At 40.0% G+C, this 21,627-nt stretch overlaps 1 protein-coding gene across 11 annotated transcripts in view; it reads left to right on the forward strand.

Annotated features, from left to right (window-relative positions):
- BICD1 (BICD cargo adaptor 1) overlaps positions 1 to 21,627 on the forward strand; it is a 253,737-nt gene that overhangs the window by 205,079 nt on the left and 27,031 nt on the right. For 3 of the 11 annotated variants that reach the window (XM_048829753.2, XM_075122697.1, XM_048829734.2), the window contains 2 exons: positions 4,165 to 4,482; positions 5,764 to 5,954. In XM_048829753.2, the coding sequence (XP_048685710.2) occupies positions 4,165 to 4,482; positions 5,764 to 5,954 (509 nt within the window). Of the gene's footprint in view, positions 1 to 4,164; positions 4,483 to 5,763; positions 5,955 to 9,763; positions 9,832 to 21,627 lie in introns of those variants that run through there. The other 8 variants (XM_048829773.2, XM_048829783.2, XM_048829804.2 and 5 more) reach the window with 5 other exon arrangements.

Consider the following 21,627-nt stretch of genomic DNA (forward strand, 5'->3'; position numbering starts at 1 on the left):
CCTGTTCAAAGGAGGATCCGTTTCCCATGCTCTCCTAAGACAGTTGTTGTTTTGACCTTTGCATGGATTTTTGCAAAAGTTAGGGAGTCAGTTAAGGTCAGATAGGCCACGTTAGCTGAGTGTGGAAATATTATGTGGTGGTGGGGAACAGGCTAGATCTCTTAACTGGTCATCTCCAGACATTCTAATGTTTGGGTTTTTTAAAGGTGAAGAAGTTTTTTAAGTGTAATCATGTTTTGGGGCACTAGCTGGACTCCATTAAAAGATTATTTCAGACATAATTCTTTTATAATGGCATTTTTTGTTTGTGATATTAATAGAGTATGCATGCTGAAGCTTATTCAGCAGGGGAAGTGATCTGCTGGGGCCATGGTTGTAGATGGAACCCTGCTGGCAGAGTAGAATTTGAATTCCTATTTTATTGCCTGGACGAGCAGAAGCTGATTTAATCCCCTGCCAACTACTGCTGCCCACCTGAGCCCCAGATCTGATCCCTAACCCACTCACTCAATCCCCTGCTCCTTCCTGTATCCCTAGACCTGACACGAGACACCAGCCCTCTCTACTCCTTCTGAGTGAGTGGCAGAGGGTTTGAGCATCATTCCTATGAAACAGTGCGACAGACAGAGTAACGCACATGGAGAGAGCATAGTAATAGACGGAAGGCTTTTAAAAAACAACCTTAATTTCCACATGCCACAGCAGACGATATGGTGAGAGGAGGTGAGAAAAAGCAGTCTAGTGCTGAAGGAAGGGAGAAGAGGTCTTGGCTCCCACCCCGCCTTCTTGCTGGCCATCACAGCTGAGCCTGTGTTGGGAGTAGGGGGTGGTGACGGTAACTGACTGGTGATATGGGCCAATATCTGCTTACTTCCATACCAGAGGAAGAGTAACGAAGGAGAAAATTGTGACTCTGAGGATGGAGCACAAGTCCCTCTGAAAGGCAGTAGAATTTGTGCTTCTAAATCACTGAGGTGTATTTAAAACCCCCACTCTGAGCCACAATGCCTCTTGGATCTCCGCATAGCTACCACCCCAAGTTCAGGACTGTGCCTAATTTCATGTTAGCGCTTAACTTCTTTCTGCCACAATATGTTGCGAGGCTTAATTAATGTGGGTAAAATATTTGGAGACTTTGGGTGAAAGGCCCTATAGATATGCACATTATTATTATTTCTTTAATCAGAAATGTTTATCTTTTTATCCCATGACTGTATGTTGTATGGAATATTTAACATAAGAGGGAAAGTACCATGGCTACAACAGGCTACAACCTTCTGTAAACGGGAATAGCTTCCACCACTGTGGACTTCAAGGAGACTTATAGCACTTTGGTGATTCAGCAGCCTCAAAAGCCAATCATAGTCTTTGATTTGACTGTTTTGTTGACGTGCTTAAACTTTTAGAACACTGGTTCTCAACAAAACACAGAAACAATGGGCTGTACGTTTCTGAGAGATTATAGCATACTTTGAGTAGTGGTGTAGATCAAGTGACTTTAATTGCCCTGCAATGAATTGTCAAGAATTGCCGTTATGAAAATAAGTTTATGATGTATAGAAAATTAAGGATAACAGTCAGAGAACTGCTTTTATTAGGACATCGGTAACATGCATGTCAGGTCACAAACAACCAGTAAAAAAGACTCCTTGTACGTCCAAACTTCTAAAGCCAATTTATGATGATTTCCTATATGGCAGTGAGAACTGTGTTTGTCTAAATTGGTTTTAATAACCTACATCTTCATTAAGCCTTATGTTTAAATAATAACTGCAAAGTTACACTGTTTTACAAGGCAGTTGTGCAGTTGCAGAGCATGTATTCTCTGAGGTCTAAAGTCAACTAATTTTAACCCAACAAGGAAACTGCATCATTGGCATATGAAAGCAAAGCAATCAGTTCTGTTGCGAGTGTTATACTGCAAGAGTTTGTGGTGTTGAATCTAGTAGTTACATTTTTTTTGTAAATTTCCTATTGGGGATGTAGTTAGAAGTCAAAGTTTCTTTATCTCTTCTTGGGTAAACTGAAGAGGAAAACTGGAGAAGGGAGATACAAGATCTGTCGGATCCCAGTGAGTAAGAATTTAAATCTGAGATATCATGGGTATTACAGCCATTTGTATTTCAAATTGATTAATTTGCTGACATCATTCTAGTGGCCCTGTCAAATAGATTTATTAAAACATCCATAAACATCAAACTGCTTCTATCAGCGAGAGGTGTCAGAGATGACTGTAAGCCAGCCAACATTGCGGCAAAATCTGTTTTTCCCCATAGCTTGAACAATCAAATGCAGTCCTGCTTGTTAAAGCTCTGTAGAAAGCAGATATATACTGAAGCTGTGGCTGGCTTACAGTGATTTTGTTTGCATATGAAAGCTAAAACTAAAATCACTTGAAAGAAGAGCACAATGTATATATAGATTGAGTAAGAATTTTCCAAACACTGTGTTCCTGCTTTCTAACTGAAGGATACAATTCATAGACTAAATGGTTTCATCATTCAGTTAGCGAGAATTCAGAGGTTTATTGTGAGTCAGACATTTTGAGAGAGAAAATAAAATGGTGGACTGGGTGTTTACTTCCTGTTGATAGTCCTATTAGGGCTAAATTCGTCTCTGTTACACTGTTGTAAATCCATAGTAACTCCATACACTTCAGCGGAGTTACTGTGGGTGACACTTAAATAGGATTTTGCCCTTAGGACAGAAATGGTAGGATTTTATTATTTAAATAGATCTTTTTTTATTTTGTGGTGAATTCAAACAATTTTTGTAATGAAATTTCTAACATAGTGGGTGCATATTTTAGTATTTTTTAAAAAGCATGTAGGAAGCATTGATGCTGCTGAAAATGAGTGATACTATACCATTCTAGTTATCCATAGAGCAGGACAATTGGACTGCATCTAGTAAGAGTTCTGACTGGAAAAGAGGCTCTTCGTTTAATAGAATTAAAGCTGTTTCACTCCAGCAAGTGACTAATGCCATGACATAATGTCTTGGCCCACTATTAAGTCAGACTCATTTTTAATTTTCAAAGCATTTTATAAACATTAACGATATCACCTGGGCGATATAGTCGTACCTCAGAACCTTCCAAAGACCAAATATGAGATGCAACATGGGTCAAAGTCCCCAAATGAGTGTGACCAGGAGAACTGTGGGGTAGAAATTCAAACTGTTGAGTGATTGATTTCTTTGACATTTCTGTACAAAGTGAGTTTCATGATTCAACCATTCCGATGTAAATAATATACAATTAGAATAGTGAGAGAATGTCAGGTTGTTGTAAGACCAAAACTTAGATGTAAAATAAGTGAGGGATAGACAAGGGGTACGATCAGATGCGAATTATTGTTTAGCTCCAACGCTGAAGTGATGGGAGAAGTATGTGGATTAGGAGAATGGTAATGGGAAACAAAGCTTTTATTTACAGTTCACCATTTCAAATTCTGCTAAGGCTGTGAGCTAGAGGGTCTGAAAGTTACCACCTGACAGCTTTTGGGTAAAACGAGCAAGTGTCCACATCACAAAACCCTACTCACTACAATTTGCCTCACTGGCTCCCTGTTGGAAGTCTGGTCAAGGACTGAATGGGCCTAAACACCGAACAACCTCCTGATCCCTAAAAGTGGCATATATCTTTTGAACAATTAGCACTGGCTAATAATTGATAGCATCTCATCACACAATCTATGCAATATTGGGTATTGAATGAAGATATACCTGCTTTTGTCATATTGTGTTGTGTAATACTTTGCTTTAGATAGAATGTATTATTTATGACCCCCTTCATGTTATGTAAATTATCAGTTTAATTTGCCCACATCACAATTGTGCTCAAAATTAGGGATGGTCCTAAACCAAAACCCTAGAGCTGAACACATAAGCTGGATCTGAAATCTGAAAAGTTTTCATGGGCCGCACCAGTACTCTGGATCCAAATTCTCCTGTTGAACTTGAGAGTTTGAAATCCAGATCTGAATCTCAGAGTAGTGGGGGGGCAAGGTTGAGATTAGGCCTAGAGATGAGTTTGAGCTGTGAACTTGATACAAATCATGGTCTATGGTTTAGATTTGGGGTGTTGGTTCAGGCCCATCTCTGCTTTGCTCTGTTTGGTTCTTAGAATACTTCACTAGGCTTCTATTCCATTTGTTTCTCCAGGTGTGATGAGTATGTCACACAGCTGGATGAGATGCAAAGGCAGTTGGCAGCTGCAGAGGATGAGAAGAAGACCTTAAACTCTCTATTGCGGATGGCTATCCAGCAAAAACTTGCCCTTACCCAGCGACTGGAGGATTTAGAGTTCGATCACGAGCAGTCCCGACGCAGCAAAGGCAAGCTTGGAAAGAGCAAGGACAGCCGCTCTAAAGTAAGTGAGGAAGCATCAGCCACCGTGCCAACCATAGACACTTTCCTCCTGCATAGTCAGGGCCCACAGCAACCAAACTTACTGGTCAGCAGTGGCACTCAGAGGAAAAGGTATGCATGCAGTGATCTTTATAGTACAGTGCAGTGGCCAGACTTTAGTTAAAGTCATTCACTGAATTGTAAACAGATTATTATTATTATTATTATTATTATTATTTTGGTTGGGGAGAAGGGAGAGGGGAGGATAAAAATAGTGGCTGATCAAAACTCAAAGCCTGGCGAAGTGTGTTTCTGATTCCATCTACCCATAATGTTATCTCCTCCTTTTTACTGTAGTTGTGAGACTATATTCTGTCAGTGTTTCAGTACACCTTGTTTGCCCTTTTAAAATGAGTTAAGGTTTTGCAAACAGCAAAATAACCTCCAGAAATTTTTAAAGAGATATGCTCTGTGAGCATGTCAATGCTTTTTTTCAAACCAAACAAACAAAACCTTTCTGACATGCTATAGTACAGGGGCTCCCAAACTTGTTCCGCCGCTTGTGCAGGGAAAGCCCCTGGCGGGCCGGGCCGGTTTGTTTACCTGCCGCGTCCGCAGGTTCGGCTGATCGCGGCTCCCAGCAGCCGCAGTTCGCTGCTCCAGGCCAATGGGAGCTGCTGGAAGTGGGTCCCTCGCCACTTCCAGCAGCTCCCATTGGCCTGGAGCAGCGAACTGCGGCTGCTGGGAGCCGCGATCAGCCGAACCTGCGGACGCGGCAGGTAAACAAACCGGCCCGGCCCGCCAGGGGCTTTCCCTGCACAAGCGGCGGAACAAGTTTGGGAGCCACTGCTATAGGACTTGCCTCTGTCTCCTCGTGAGTGGGAGAAGGATATGGATGTGTTCACTCGGATGAACTTTTCTGCATATTCAAAGGGAATGACTGCTGTTTATAACTTAAAGCAGATGTTCTGGTTGTTCAAGAAGTGAATTCTCATGTTGTCTTTTGACTGTCATGCCAAAGCTGTGTAGTTGTGGAGAGGTCAGTGGTTCTGACACTGAAAAGGACTCCATTAGTGAAGTGTCCTGGGTGTTCATTCCCTTTCCCTGTACTTTCTGGTCACAATGTAAAGGATAAGAAAATGTTCAGGGAGCCCACTAAATGCTGAATATAATGATGGGGGGTGGGAAGGAGGGTGGAGAATAAATAAATAAACCTCATCTCCTCCTCAACTATGAAAAAGAATTTCCAACACAGGCAACATGTCGTGTTGTGGAAATGATAGGAGGTGGCAACACTAGCTGGTTTTACCTGTTAAACAAATTAGCATGCTGTTGTCATTCATGAGGCATTTAAAGATAATTAAAGTAAAACTCTTTTGTTTCCATATGTATTTTTCTTGGATCTCCTGCAAGACTATTCTCACCTTCCCCTTGTGATCAGAGCCATCCCAGGACTTCAGGGACCTACCTACAGAATATATTAAGAGCCCCCCTTGATCCCACCTCCACAGAATCATTTCTTCTGAGGGGCCCCCCTTCCATGAGTGAACTCATCCATGAGTACCGTCTCAGCAAGGAAAAAAGGTTAACCGTGGCCATACCAGGTAAACATTTTTTCCTTGGGTGCATGTGGTGCAAAGTGATTAGCAGAATAGGGGACCCCAAAACTGCACACACGATGTAATTTGGGCACCTTCTGTCAACTTTAAAATCAAAATGTCCTCTCCTATGTAATCTGTTGCAGCTGCTGGCAGAACGTCAGCTCCCACATGTACAAAAACTGGTTCTAGATGGTGTGGGACAAGTTAATCTATTGTGTAAGTGGATACAACTCCCATTGGCATCCATAGGAGTTACACCCAGTTACACCAGGGCTGAATTTGGTCCAGTGCCTCTTTTGTTAGCCAGTGATGAAAATACAAAATGAAAGTGAGAGAGGAATTAGGAGTTCAAAACCACTCACTAGAGCATATAATGGCTGGAAATAGGCAACGGTCAACAGTAGTATCTGTGTCCTGCTTGTGCTTGGCTACTTGATGGAGTTTTTTAAAGGTAATATTAAGCTCACAAAAGATTTATTTTATGTAAATTGATTCATGGGGTCCATCTTGCCAGGAAGCTTTCCTGGTTCCTAAGGTCATGTCATCTTTCTCTTCGTGGTGGGCAAACTAATCATTGCTATTTTTTCCTTAGAAATCAGAAAGCAATAAGGGGTCTGTGACTGAGCAGTGCTTTTAGCCTGTTTACATGAACACTTTTGATTGTCAATAGATATGTTCAACTGTTTACTTTGAAGTTTGCCAGGCAGAAGAAGCCCAAACAGAAAATGTAAGAGGTAAAAACCAGACTGGTGGTATCCTCTGAAATAAATAAAATACCTGCTATAAGAAAATGGCATAATTATATCAGAATAGGCTGTCTCTCCCTTAGTGAAAGCAATACCACAGCAAGCTTAAAGTAGTGTGATTCAATTGACACCGGCTCATATATACCAGAAGCAGAACTGTAGGAAGCCTGAACAAAGCAGACACCCATAAGATTCTACCGTCAAAAAATCGAGTGGCTGACTGATGAAGGCAGCAGCTAAGAAATGACAACTTGCCACAGCAAATCGTATCTGTCTGTCATCAGGAATTCCTTTCAGATATTCCCATTGCATTGCTCTAGCAGCACCATAGGGGGTTACTGAATAAACCATCAGTTCTTACCTGTTAGGACTGATTATTTCAATAGGAGCATATAGGAGCAGTTGTGTCAATATTTTTCATAATTTGGAGGAAAGGGTAGTGTGCTAAGAAAGAGGAGATCATGTGTGTCTATAATTACCCTCTAGACAGGAATCTGTTCATTAAACACTGATGGTATCTGTTGTTTCTTCCTTCTCTTAGAATTGGGTCATGATCACTATTTCTGGGGGCCACTTACACTCCCCTAAAGAAACTGATCTTGCATTATTTGCATACCCAGAACTCCCAATTGCATAAGTAAAGGAGTTTCTTTCTTTTGTTAATGTAGAATTCACAAGATTCATAGATTTTTTTTAAGGCCAGAAGGAGCCATTACAATAATCTCATCTGATCTTCTGCATAGTAGAGGCCAAATAACTTCCTGGTACTGGAAAAGCAGAAGTGTTCCATTGATAATAAATTCTTATAGTCAAATAGTGCACTGTAGGTGCACCAGCATATCCTTAAAGACTATTAGGTTCTTAAGACAATGTTATATATTGATGTATTCCTTTTCCTTCTCAAGGTAAAATACCCCTAAAATGGTTTCGTGGGTGGTGTTTATTGGCCTCTTTTGCTTTCATACAGCCCACATCTCAAGTAAACCTATTACAGTGGTTTGCTCAAATGAATGTGCTACTGAGCAGTTAATCCTGATGAAGGCAGATAGTTTTTTCCTCCCTCGTTTTCCTTTCCATTTCCTCATTTTACTTTATGGTTGAGTATGGTCATCGAAGCTTTATATCAGCTTCGGGTTTTAAGATTACCCTGGGCCTATTTTAGAATACGGATTGTGAATGACCATGGGAAATTGACTAACATTGTTCTCATTGCAGCAGATTTAGTTGTATTTTCTTGTTCCACAAAGCAGAAAGCATAAACACCTTATTCCATTGTCCATTTTTACAGGAATATTGTAAGCTCTTTGTGTCAGGAACTGGGTATTTCTCCATACATTGTACTGGGTTGGGCATAACATTTGGTGTTCAACAAATAACAATCCCTCTTCACCATGTGGACTGTCAGATAGCAACAGCATCCAAACCCAAACTACACAAGAGGATGAAATACAAAGATTCTAGCAGCCATTTTCATTTAAATGAGCAATCATAAGTAGAATTAGCAATAGAATTCAAGAATGGTGACCCAGAATTAATTAAAACATCCACAACCACCCCGAAGAAGTTTGCAACCTTTATTCAGCAAACTTTTCCTGTGCTCTTCTTACCCAACTCCTATGACATAGACCCAAGAAGACTCCATAACCCATTGCTCCCACTTCTACTCCTTTAGCGTTTTGTACATTTCTTCTTTGAATCTCCACTTCAAAGAAACAAGCCTTCTGGCCCAGTAAGACTGTCTGGCAGTCACTTTTTTGCCCATCAAGTTCACTGTTTTTTTTTAACAAGTGTCCGTGTTGATATGGTTTGTTCTCTTCATCTACAATTTAAACCCCCCATATTTAATCTTATAAATGAACGTCCTTCTACTTATTATAGTGCTCACAGGTAGTGAACACCCAGGTAAGGTTGAAATGTGCCTCCCACTCTAACCCCTCCATAACCCCATCACTTCCTCAAACATATGGTCCTTGGGCTGAAATTGTCCATACTTGCTCTGAGTTCTGAGATGGATTTTTCACTGAAGTTTGAAAAAAATTGGTCCAGGTATCTTCAAGTTATGCAAGAGTGGGGGAAAAAATGGCTAAAGGTAGGAACTTCAAACTTGTATTGTTTTAATGTCCTCCATGAGGAAAGAAAAACACTATTGGTTCAGTAATTTTTTTTAAGTTATGGATATTTAAAATCAGCATTTCCTTCATAAGACAATTTCACCATATGACTTCTCTAGTCATTCTTTAATCTCCAGTGTGTTGGAATTAGAGATGTAATTGATAATGAAAACTAAGGACTAAAATAAGTGAATCTGGTGTGGAAAGATATCAGTTATGCCTCCCTATCCGTGAGCAGCTCCCTGTGCACCTGTTTTTACATTCCCATCTGTGTTGTTCATTTGTTCCTTGATGCTGCCCTTCTTTTAGATCTCCTGCTTGGCACATCACCTGGCTACCTTAGCCATGCCACATTCCTGGACACTGCTCCCTACTTTTAGGGAAGTGCTGGCGCTACTGGCCTTTTGGTAGAGAAGTTGGGTTGGTATCTGCAGTAAGGGGCTCTCGTGGTGAAGATGACTGAGTGGATACACCCCACACCAATAAAGAATTGCTGAGTTAAAGAACTCTCAGGAAATAATTCTTGATTCCTTCTTGATCCCAGTTGACTGTGTGCAACTAAATCAGCACGTATAGATCATTCTGATTTCAGATTATTGCAGTATGATCCACCTGGGCTCCTTTATTGTACTAATGGTTTCTAATCACAATTGCTGAAAAACACCCATCAGTTCACTTACAAAGCATCTTGTTTGACTTCCTCAGAGTAATGTGTGTTTAGCTGTACTGTGGTCTTGCTGCACACTACACTGGGATCTCTTTTCCTATTTACACGAGAAAATTAGAGCAAAAAGGAAACAAAAGGCCCCGTAACACCTTTTATTCCTTCTAAAGGAGTCTCAGTAATGAACTTGATGCTGAATTTGACAGCGTCATAGCATGCAACATTGTATCACCAATGACCTTTTAATTTCAGTTGTATCTGAACTCCTTCCTCTCTAATTTTCATGCACAGACCCTGTAGATGATGTGATGAGATGGTCTTTAATATTCCACTACTGAAAATTTGACAGAGGCCATGTTTCTGTTGTCCTTTTTTGACTTTGTCAATGAAGGGAAGGAGAAAAGGTCCAAGGTTGGTCCTCAGCTCTTTTTCTTTGTCACATCTGTTATTTTGACATAAAACTTCTTTGTTATTTGTAGCAAATTGAGCTTAAAATGATACATTTCACTCCATTTTGATTCTTGGAGTTGGAGAAAAAAGGCTTTAGATAATGGTTTCATGGGGGGCTTTTGAGCATGCTGTAGAAAAACAAATGCCTGCAATTTATTCTCCATAAAACGTTTGAACCACCATACAGTAGTGGGTACTAAACTGCTCTGTATTACTCTTTGATGTTCAATCTTGCTGCTCTTAAGAGATCATTCACAATATTTTTTGGTACATACAGATCTCTGTCCTTCTTTTGCATGCTACTGAATCAAACAATTGCAGGTTTCACATTTGTGCATTGTTATATTTATATTTACCAACAGTAGACTTTAAATATGTAAAAATACCATACAGGGATACGTGTTGAAGTGTTTCAGATTTGTCAAGAGGAGAAACCACCATTTTTTTTCTAATAGAAAAGTACTATAGAATGTAATGGATAATTATGTTTGTGCTATAGAACTCTATATAATCGGTTTGAAAAACAAACACAAAACAAATTCTGTAGAAATGACATTGCTCTCTGAAATTCAGAGACCAGCTGAGGCCAGATCCCCAGTTTATGTAAATCAGTGTAGTTCCATTGGAGCTATGCTCATTTACACAAGCTGAGGATTTGGCTCTGTAGGTTTTAGATTTCATTACTATTAATGACTAATTAATTTATTAATTACTATACAGCCTTTGCATAAAGAATACCATAGTGACCTGGAAAGGGTTTTTTGTTTAAATAAAAACCTGTTTAAAGGGTTTTAAATCAAAAAGAGGTTCAATCCTCCAAGGTACTCAATGTCTCCAAGGGGCTCAGCATGTTCAAATCTCATTAGCATCAGGGGACATGGAAGGCACTGAGCATCTGTCAGGAGGTGCTTAGTACCATGCTAGATCAGCTCACAAGTAATGAAAAATTCACGTGGCCTTTATTTTTTCATTTCCAGTTGGATGATGATGATTGATGATGTTGTTTTAAAGAATTGTTTCCTGTAGCAACACTGCGTAACTACTGAATATTTAATTTAATAATTTTCCTCAGAAGTATTTTATACAATTTTTATTCTGTTTTTATTTGATTTATATTTCACCTTATCTCTTTGTTGATAAGTGTGTGTGTGTGTCTGTGTGTGTGTTTAATTATAATGAAAATGTTATACATGTGTATTTAACACATGGGGCCAGATCCTTGGTTTCTGTTCCAGCCTGTTTGCACTGCTCAGGCTGCTGGAAAGTGGCAGCCAGTGGATTCCCTTGGTGTATGAGAACCCCCCACAGCACATAAATCTGTCTCTATACCACCTCTTCCCTTCCCTTCTGCACCGGAGCCACCTGATGCTGGGGAGAGGTTACAAAAGTGTCTATAAGGGGTGGGGCTATAGTTCATCCCTCTGGCCAATCCTCAACCAGTAGAGTAATCCTTGTGGGACAATTATTACTCCTGAGGGAATTCTGCACCAAAAAATAAAAATAAAAAAGTAAAAATATTTTAAAATTCTGCAAATTTTATTTCTCAATAACTAAATGCAGAGGCTCCAGCATGGCAGTGGGGAGCACAGGCCGCTGGCTGCATGGAGGTGGGAGATCACCCTGCAGCATCCCCCAGGACAGGAATTCAGCAGCGAGGCTGCACCCGAAGCCCCAGAAGCACCCCAGGCCCTGCCCCTCCCTCTGTGCCAGGTACACCGGGTGTTGGCAGACAGCCTCAGCCCAGCAGGATCTAAGTATGGAGGGCTTAGTCTGGGGGGGATCCAGATGTGGGGTAAGAGGGTTCTGTGTGGAAAAATCTGGGTGCAGGCAGCTCAGTGGGAGATCTGGATGCACAGGGGTTTGCTGGGCACTTCCGGGTACTGGGGCAATGGGACTCTGCAGGGGGGTCCAGGTGAAGGTGGTTGGGGCTCATCAGGTGGAGCCTGGGGTAGGGGATAGGGCTTATCAGGGGGGTCTGGGTTTGGGAGGATGGGGCTTGGCATGTGGGGCTCTTCAGGGTGGTCCAGGTGCAGGATGGCTGGGGGTTTGATGGGCCTGCTTAATAGGAGGGCCCCAGCTGCAACTGCTGCCAAGGGGACACCGCATGATGAATTCCCACTGCACCCCCAATTCCCCTATCTCCTTCCCTTCCCCAGTCCATCCCCCTTCCCCACTGCCCCCGCCTCTATCCCCTCCTCCTTCCTCTCCCCTCTGTCCTATCTCCCTCCTCTCACTCCCACATCCACTTCCCCTGCCTTATCTCACCCCCTTCCTTTCCCACTGCCTCTTCCTCTCACCACCCTGTCCCCATTTCTCCCTCCACCCTTGCCCTGCCTACCATGGGCACTCACTGTTGTACAGAAAACAGGCACCCTCCTCCAGCCAGGCAGCTCTGTGCTCACTGAAATGCAGGGGGCAGTGGCATGTGACCCCGTGTGCCCCTCCACGCCTCGCCTCTGGTTCGTAGGGGGCAGTGCCCCCTCCAACTATGCCCATGGGCATCCATGACACCCCACCCCCCCACACACACACCCAGCATGGCTTCCCGTTGCTTCCAGATTACTTTGTGCTGGGAAGCAAAGAATCTGCGGAGGGGGGACATGTTTCCTGCACGCATGAAGTGGCATTTCCCCAGGAGTAAATAATTGTAGCTAGGGCTGTCAAATGATTAAAAAAATTAATCATGATTAATCGTGAGATTAAAAAATTAATCACAGTTTTAATCACACTGTTAATAATAGAATACCATTTATTTAAATATTTTGGATATTTTCTACATTTTCAAATATATTGATTTCAGTTATAACACAGAATACAACATGTACAGTGCTCACTTTATATATTTTATTATAAATATTTGCACTGTAAAAATGATAAGAAATAGTTATTTTTCAGTTCACCTCATACATATACTGTAGTGCAATCTCTTTATCGTGAAAGTGAAACTTACAAATGTAGAATTATTTTTTTTCATAACTGCACTCAAAAATAAAACCATGTAAAACTTAAGAGGCTACAAGTCCGCTCAGTCCTATTTCTTGTTCAGCCAATCACTCAGACAAACAAGTTTGTTTACATTTATGGGAGATAATGCTGCTCGCTTGTTCACAATGTCACCTGAAAGTGAGAACAGGTGTTTGCATGGCACTCTTGTAGCTGGCGTTGCAAGGCATTTATGTGCCAGATATGCTAAACTTTCATATTCGCCTTCATGCTTCGACCACCATTGCAGAAGACATGCTTCCAAGTTGATGATGGGTTCTGCTTGATAACTATCCAAAGCAGTACAGACTGATGTACATTAATTTTCATCAACTGAGTCAGATGCTATCTTTTTTTTGTGGTTTGGATGCTGTAGTTTCCGAATCAGAGTGTTGCTCTTTCAGTACTTCTGACAGCATGTTCCACACCTCATCCCTCTCAGATGTTGGAAGGCACTTCAGATTCTTAAACCTTGGGTCGAGTGCTGTAGCTATCTTTAGAATCTCACATTGGTACCTTCTTTGCATTTTGTCAAATCTGCAATGAAAGTGTTCTTAAATTGAACAATATATGCAGGGTGGTCATCTGAAACTGCCATAACAACAAATATATGGCAGAATGTGGGTAAAACCACAGAGCAGGAGACATACAATTCTCCCCCAAGGAGTTCAGTCACATATTTAAGTAACACATTCTTTTTTTAACGAGCATCATCAGCATGGAAGCATGTCCTCTGGAATAGTGGCCAAAGCATGAAGGGGTATATGAATGTTTAACATATCTGGCATGTAAATACCTTGCAACGCTAACTACAAAAGTGTTTTGGTTTTGAGTGCAGTTATGTAACAAAAAAAAGTCTACATTTGTAAGTTGCACTTTAACGATAAAGAGATTGCATTACGGTATTTGCATGAGGTGAATTAAAAAAATATTATTTCTTTTGTTTCTTTTTTACCGTGCAAATATTTTTAATAAAAATAATATAATGTGAGCACAGTACTCTTTGTATTCTGTGTTGTAATTTAAATCAATATATTTAAAAATGTAGAAAAACATCCAAAAATATTTATAATAAATTTAAATAGATATTCTATTATTAACAGTGCGATTAAAAGTGCAATTAATCACTATTAATTTTTTTAATCGAGTTAATTTGTTTTGAGTTAATCGCTTAGGTTAACTGTGATTATTTGACAGCCCTAATTATAGCCAGTGTAATTTACACCCTTGAAAGAGAAGAAAAAGTTGGGTTTTTTTAATCTGTTTGGTTTCTATCTTCTTTTTTCTGATGCTATTAATCTTCAAACTTTGGAGTTATACAGGTTACAACTTCTAATTTTAGTGGCTAATAAGCAGTTCAGCTTTGCTTTGCATTTAAGAACCAAATCCACAAAACTGTTCCTAACTTTATAAACTCCAGTACCATAAGTATCCCTTAAATTCCTACACCTTGATTTCTTCTAACATCTCTTTCTTTTGGGACAGCAGGACTGTTAGAAACCTATACAACTAGGAAAGCATAATTTCTTTAAAAAAAAAACCAAAAAAAAAAACCAAAAAAAAAAACCAAGGTGATCCAAGGCCATTGATGAAAGTTTTTAGCTTAGGTACTAATTTTGCAGTTAGCCTGCTTTTCAAAAGTATACCATCAGCCTATTCAACCAAGCCATAACAATGCCTCACTTGTCTCCTAGAACGAGGTTGATTGTAGACTTGGAAGTTTTTTAAAAAAACGTTTCTTCTCCTTGTCTTAAATTAAATGTTTTGGGTCAGTGGAACGCATTCAGAAAAGAGAAGCCATATGGACAAAAAATTGACAATTCCTTCTGTGCTAGTTAACTGTTGACTAAGCGTTTGATTCTGTAACAGGTTTCTGGTCTCAAAATTTTGTTGGGTGTAAGATCCAATTTTATGTATACATCGTGATAAATAATTAACTTTTTTGTTTAACGTAGCCACAGATATATAGCTAAAAATGCAACAGTACCACATAACCCTGCTTTTCAAAGAAATCTGTCAAAATTAATTCATTCAAAATTTTAACATACCTTAAAAATACTGGGCTAGATTCACCAGTAGGGCCTCTGGTTGCTTTCTACGGTGATGAAAAGCAGTCATAAACTTGGCTTAACCAGCCAGATCAGATCAGTTTGTGGCTGCTCTATGTAATTAGAGCAACACAAAGCAGCTGGACCATGCTGATGAATCTGGTTCAACATTTTAAAAAAATTGTCCTGACTCTGGAAATCCTCCAAATTCACAAAACTGAGGTCAACTACATAGATCAAATACAAATTACTCTCTTGGGTGTGTCATGGGCAAGAGGGTCTTAGTCTGAGTTTCTCTGTGATTCCCTGAATATGCATAAAATATATTTCTATGCACAGTGAATGCGTTCATGTTTATGGTCTGAATTCATATGCGCAAGTTGTCTTATCTATTTTTGTACGCAGACAGGCTATTGACATTGACAGGATTCCTGCAGCAATAGTTTAATGTGTCTAACACTGTTTATGGAAATTATTTTAATCCATTTTTTCAGGGTTATGAACTGTAACTAAACCAGGTACTACATACAAAAAGGATAATTTAGATATCTTTAATTTAATGTTATTACTTGTGTCCATTTTTTGTTCTGTGTCTGTTTTTTATTATTTTTGTAATGAACCATTTGTGTGTATGTAATTTTGTTTTCATTGTTTAATGTGTGGGGTTAGAGCATACATATAGAAATATCTATATATCCTTGCTATTAAGGTCTACATGTTCTACATCTGATATGCTCACTTAACTAAGCTTAATGAGCATTATGCATTTACATCACTCCTACTGTGGTACATTTGTCCTTGTGAAAGCGACTTCAAAACTGAAGAGAAGTATCATTGCCAAGGACTTTAGCTGGCTGTAACTGATCAAGAAATCAGCTGGCTAAATGTACTTTTACCTCCTGGTGCCACTGTGAATAGGACCACTTTGCTTTATGCTTTTTCTCTGTTATGTTTAGCTTCCTAATTACCACAGACAAGACCGATGGCATACATTTCATGCTGATCAATATCATTTAACTATTATGATTACATGAATTTACTGCTGTGCCACTGGTTGTATTCGCTTCTATTTGTATTTTCTCATTATGTTTTTAAAGTGGATTTAAAAAACCCTCCTTATGAATATATGTTGCCAGCTACAAAACAAAATTAAATAAGGAAATAAAGGATTGCAGTGAAGTCCATGTCTTAAGGCTGAATATTATCAAGAGGTTATTGACTTTTTTCCATGTGCATAAAAATTGTTACCTGGTTCTTAGATTGAATTTGTCTCATTTAAATAACAAATTTTAGCAACTTTCGTTGGAAGTTCTTGATTAGAATCCATTAGACTTTAGGCTGTTTCCAACCAAGTATATAGGCAGGTAACACATCACCTCTTTTAAAAATGTATTACCAGTACTCTGTTACTTTCCATAAAAAAATTGTGTTCCTGAATCTACCACCCTCAATTATCTGAAACAATTATTAACAGTTCTTCAAAATTCCTTTAACAAATAATGTCTGTCTTTATGTTCTGTGAAAAGGTTTAATGCAGTTTCATGAGTTACTTATTTTGATCACCAACAATACCTGAATATTAATTATTGTGCTAGTCATCTGAAAACATAAGATGGTGCAGAAGTGAGTCTCTGCTTGTTTAAGTTAGTGAAGAAAGGATTTTTTTTTTATCTCTGTTGCAGAGCTGTTCCTTGGGAGGTCATCATCTAATCTCACCAGTAACTTCTGTCATCAAAATGAACATATTCATTATTGTAGATGTATTGCTGTTTAGGGCTGTGACAGTTGCCAACAGTGCCTTTAGAGTCTATTCCAAAGCCTACCAAAATCCCATTCACCTTGACTTCAGCAGGCCTTGGATCAGACTCTTACTTGTACCCTGACATGGTACAAATTGTACCATGGCCTTGGCCATGTTTGCGGGCCAGAATGACTTTTGAAATGTATCCACCAGTCTTAAATTGATAACCTAGACAGCAGTATCACAAGTGATATGTTTATAAGCCTTTTCCTTTTTGTTTTTGAAGCCTCTAAATGATATATCACATTTTTAATATAAGTGTGTACACGGTAGATGCTTGGATCTGTAGAAATGCTATTTCTGTGAACTGTATAACACCCTTAACATAATATCTTTTTAAGCTTCTGTCCATTCCCATTTCTGCTAATTTACTAACTCACTATTTAGCTTGTCATTAGATTTCGTGAGGAATGATTTAAAACATATCCCACAAATTATATTCAGTATAAAAATGCAAAAGCATGATAACAATAAAAAAGTTTCAAATGGTCAAGAAATTTCTTAATATTGTTTTTTGTATCTGGAGAAAAAAATGCATGTTACAATAAGCCATTGTAACATACAAATGCATGTTACAATAAGCCACAACGAGGCAAAGATGAAGGTTAAAGTTGACATGCAGCTTTGCTTGCATTACTTTGGTCTGATTGTCATTCACATGAGCAATGGAGTCCATGGAAAGACCAGGGGACACTTTAATTGGGGCTGGCAGGTAATTCAGGTGTCAGAAGAAAGTACTAAATAAAACTAACTAAAAAATTATGAAAAATCAGCTGTCTGGTCTCCTGATATGGGACAGCATGTTAAAAGGTGGGGAGGGAAGACTGAGAAAGGTATAGTGAATTGAGAAGTGGAACAGACCTGGGTGGACCAGCGTGGTTTTTTTAAAAAGATTATTTTGAATGATGCTTTCAGATAGGTGAAAATGTTTCTACAGTGTTGGGCAATGGGTACAAGATTTTGATAAAATACAGATATAAAAAAATTTAAGAACATATGACCGATAGGGACCATCTGGGTTATTGATCCAGTCCCCTGCTATCACAGGCAATCCAAGGCAGGAAATATAATTAAAGAATTTAAATTTCCCACTGTTAAAAGAAAAAGAGCAAGAGGCCAGTGCAGCTAAGACAGCATCAGCATCTCCTGCACTAGCATATCTCTGTCTTCCTTTGATATTATGATCATTCTTAGGGTTAGATTTTCAGATGATGTAAAATCATCTGGCCCTTAATCTTGTATAGCTGGTATAGGTTTGGCTCCCAACTTCTGGTTTACTTAATCTTTGTTTCCCCCGAGCCTTTCTTTACTAAATGCTTGCTTAGCAAAGAGAGGCCTGCATCTTCTCACCTTCATTCCTAAATCTTGGGTGAAAATCTTGTCCTTCTGTGCCACTTCTGCTGTCTGCCCTCTGACTTTTTCTATTGCTTTAATTTCTGTTCCCTACGTAAAGAGCTCTAATGCAACCTGTCCCTCTCTTTGAACATTACTTGCACATTAAGTTTCAAAACCTGCCCCAGCCTACACTGAGAGAGGGAGCAGTGATTGCTCAGTGAGTCATTTGCTAAAGGAATCTAGCTTCCTGGAGCAGGATTCAAAGCAGTGGGGCACATTTCATTTCTGCTCAGAGCAGGAGCACTAAGAACGTAAGAACAGCCATATTGGGTCAGACCAAAGGTTCATGTAGCCCAGTATCCTGTCTTCTGACAGTGGCCAGTGCCAGGTGCTTCAGAGGGAATGAACAGAACAGATAATAATCACGTGAAACTCATAGGCAGCAGGTTTAAAACAAGCAAAAGGAAATATTTCTTTACACAACACACAGTCAACCTGTGGAACTCCTTGCCAGAGGATGCTGTGAAGGTCAAGACTATAACAGGGTTCAAAAATGAACTAGATAAATTCATGGAGGATAGGTCCATTTATGGCTATTAGCCAGGATGGGCAGGGATGGTGTCCCTACCTCTGTTTGCCAGAAGCTGGGAATGGGTGACAGGGGATGGATCATTTGTTGATTACCTGTTCTGTTCATTCCCTGTCGGGCACCTGGCATTGGCCACTGTCGGAAGATTTCTTTCTTGAGTGGTAACACCTAATTTAGACCCCATCATTTCATATGTATCATTGGGATGATATTTTCCAATGTGAGTTACTTTCCATTTATCAACATTTAATTTCATCTGCCTTTTTGTTGGCCAGTCACGCAGTTTTGTGAGATCCCTTTGTAACTCTTAATAGCCTGCTTTGCACTTAACTGTCTTGAGTAGTTTTGTATCATCTGCAAATTTTACCCCCTCACCCCTTTTTCCAGATCATTTATGAATATGTTGGACAGTACTGGTCCCAGTACAGACTCCTGGGGGACACCGCTATTTACCTCTCTTTATTCTGAAAACTGACCATTTATTCCTGCCCATTGTTTCCTATCTTTTAACCAGTTATTGATCCATGAGGGGACCTTTCCTCTTATCCCATGACAGCTTACTTTGCTTAAGAGCCTTTGGTGAGGGACCTTGTCAAAGACTTTCTGAAAATCTAAGTACACTATATCCACTGGATCACCCTCATCTACATGCTTGTTGACCCCCTTAAAGAATTCTAGTAGATTGTTGAGGCATGATTTCCCGTTACAAAAACCATGTTGACTCTTCCCCAACAAATCGTATTCATCTATGTGTCTGATCATTCTGTTTTTTGCTATAGTTTCAACCAATTTGCTTAGTACTGAAGTTAGGCTTACCAGCCTGTAATTGCCGGGATTGCCTCTGGAGCCTTTTTAAAAAAATGGCGTCACATTAGCTATCCTCCAGTCATCTGGCACAGAAGCTGATTTAAATGATAGGTTACATACCACAGTTAGTACTTCTGCAATTTCACATTTTAGTTCCTTCAGAACCCTTGGGTGAATACCATCTGGTCCTGGTGACTTATTACTGTTTAATTTATCAATTATCACTGTTGCACCTGGATAATGGTTGCTGCTGATAGGATAATGCTTGCTAGCTGGATGGGTGCATCTCCTAACCTACAAACCATGCCACCACCGGAACATGTCTTCTGGTGCTCTTGTGTGGGTTAAAGCATCCTTGCCTGTTTCTTACATACTGGGGGAAAAGAGGAAATGTCCCCACCGCTTGTGCATGAATTCAGTAGAGGTCAGGATTTAGCGAAATCTACATGATTTCCTACAGTTTTCTGTGCATTGCAGGGCTAAAGTATCTGGAATTCTGTGTTTGCTAAAATCTCAGTTGCACTGGGAAATTATCTGGCTAAATGCTAAGAGGAAGAAAAAAACCCTAGTTGTATTGTTGGTTAGATGAAAGAGATCAGTAATAGTGTAGCCAGGGAAGCCTGAGATATTCCAGGAAGCAATTTAAACAAACTGATCCACAAAGCCATATATCTTCATGGCCAAACCAAAGTATAGCACTAAATTATTATTGTTAACAGTGCTTTATCACATTGTTCTGTGGTAGTCAGTAATACAGGTGGCATCTTTCTAAATGCTTTTCTTTATCCCAGTAATGACATATTCTAGCCAGTCCAATAAACCAATCACCAGTTCTTGCTGATAAGAAGCCTTTAGTTTATCTAATGCTTTCCTTCCATGCTTGTTATGAGACTGCATCTTTTGTACATACTTCAGCAGTAAACACATATTGAAACAGACATTGAGGAGTGATGAGATTTACACCTTTGGAAGTTTCCCTGTATTGCTGATCTTAACCCAATCAGTACGGTGTGTGTTTCTAAACCTTTGCTATAATAGAGAATTAAAAATATTTGATCAGAGCTGGCCCAAACATGCCCAGGAGCTGGGCAGGGGCATGTGAATACCTGTTCAGAGGTCAGTTTTGCAATCCCTGGGTCAATGTGACCTGGGCGAACTGCAGAAGCAGGATGTTCAGTTTTGCAGAATAAGGAAATGTCTCGTCACCCCCATATTCCTTTCCACCTGTCCCTAGAATCATTCTTTCTTCTACTATCCCCTGCACTCACTTAGTCCCAGCCTGCACAAGGCTATTCACAAATCCTCATTCTTGCAAATGAAACAATGGGCTAGGGTGGAATATGTTGGTCCGAAATCTCTGTTGTGAGCTCATCCCCCAGAGATGCTTTACCTGGGACATTGAGAAGTGAGCAGGTCTATTGGCCAGCCCCCCACAAAGAACTGTGGAGGCAGTCAGCCTAGCCAGCCAGCCAAACAATGGGTGGGTGGGCAAAACAGGCAGATGAGCCTCTTCCCCAAGAAAAATGCAGCACACGGGAGGCACAAAGCTATGTGTGGTAGAGACTTGTGTGGCCTGGGAGTGGAGAGATGACTGGACTTCCCCAAGCTTCCCCCTGCAGGAATAAAAACTGGAGGCAGCAGGATGGTGACCACATCTTAATTTTCTAAGCTCTCCCTTCTTCTTTCCCCCTCTTTCTTAAGAAAAAAAAAAGTTAAGTTCAGATTCTAGTATGGGTGAACTTTTGGTGGGTGAGGAGCACTTATTATATCTGATATGGTTGATTTATCTGTACACTGTAATATCATCTTGGTTCATTAACTTCTACCTGTGAAGGCATAAAATGCTGCCCATTACAGAAGGTGCTCCTCCTCCTCCATGTTTTGGAGGGTGTGAAATCTCTGAGCTGGAGGATCTGGGGAGGAGGGAAAGAGCCAAGTACTGAAGAGTTTAAGGTCACCACCTTCTTCAGTTTTTCGTTCAGCACATTGTAAACAGAAAGGCTTCTTCTGAGATTTTTTTAAGGTTAGGTCCAGTGCTTGTGAAGGCATCAGATTGATATTCCTTGAAACTAGAGACTGTCCATCCAAAGAACAGGTACAGTATGCACAACGGTAATGCAAGCACACACTGCCCTAGCAACAG

The sequence above is a fragment of the Caretta caretta genome, chromosome 1 (genome assembly GCF_965140235.1).
Source record: "Caretta caretta isolate rCarCar2 chromosome 1, rCarCar1.hap1, whole genome shotgun sequence".
NCBI lineage: Eukaryota > Metazoa > Chordata > Testudines > Cheloniidae > Caretta > Caretta caretta.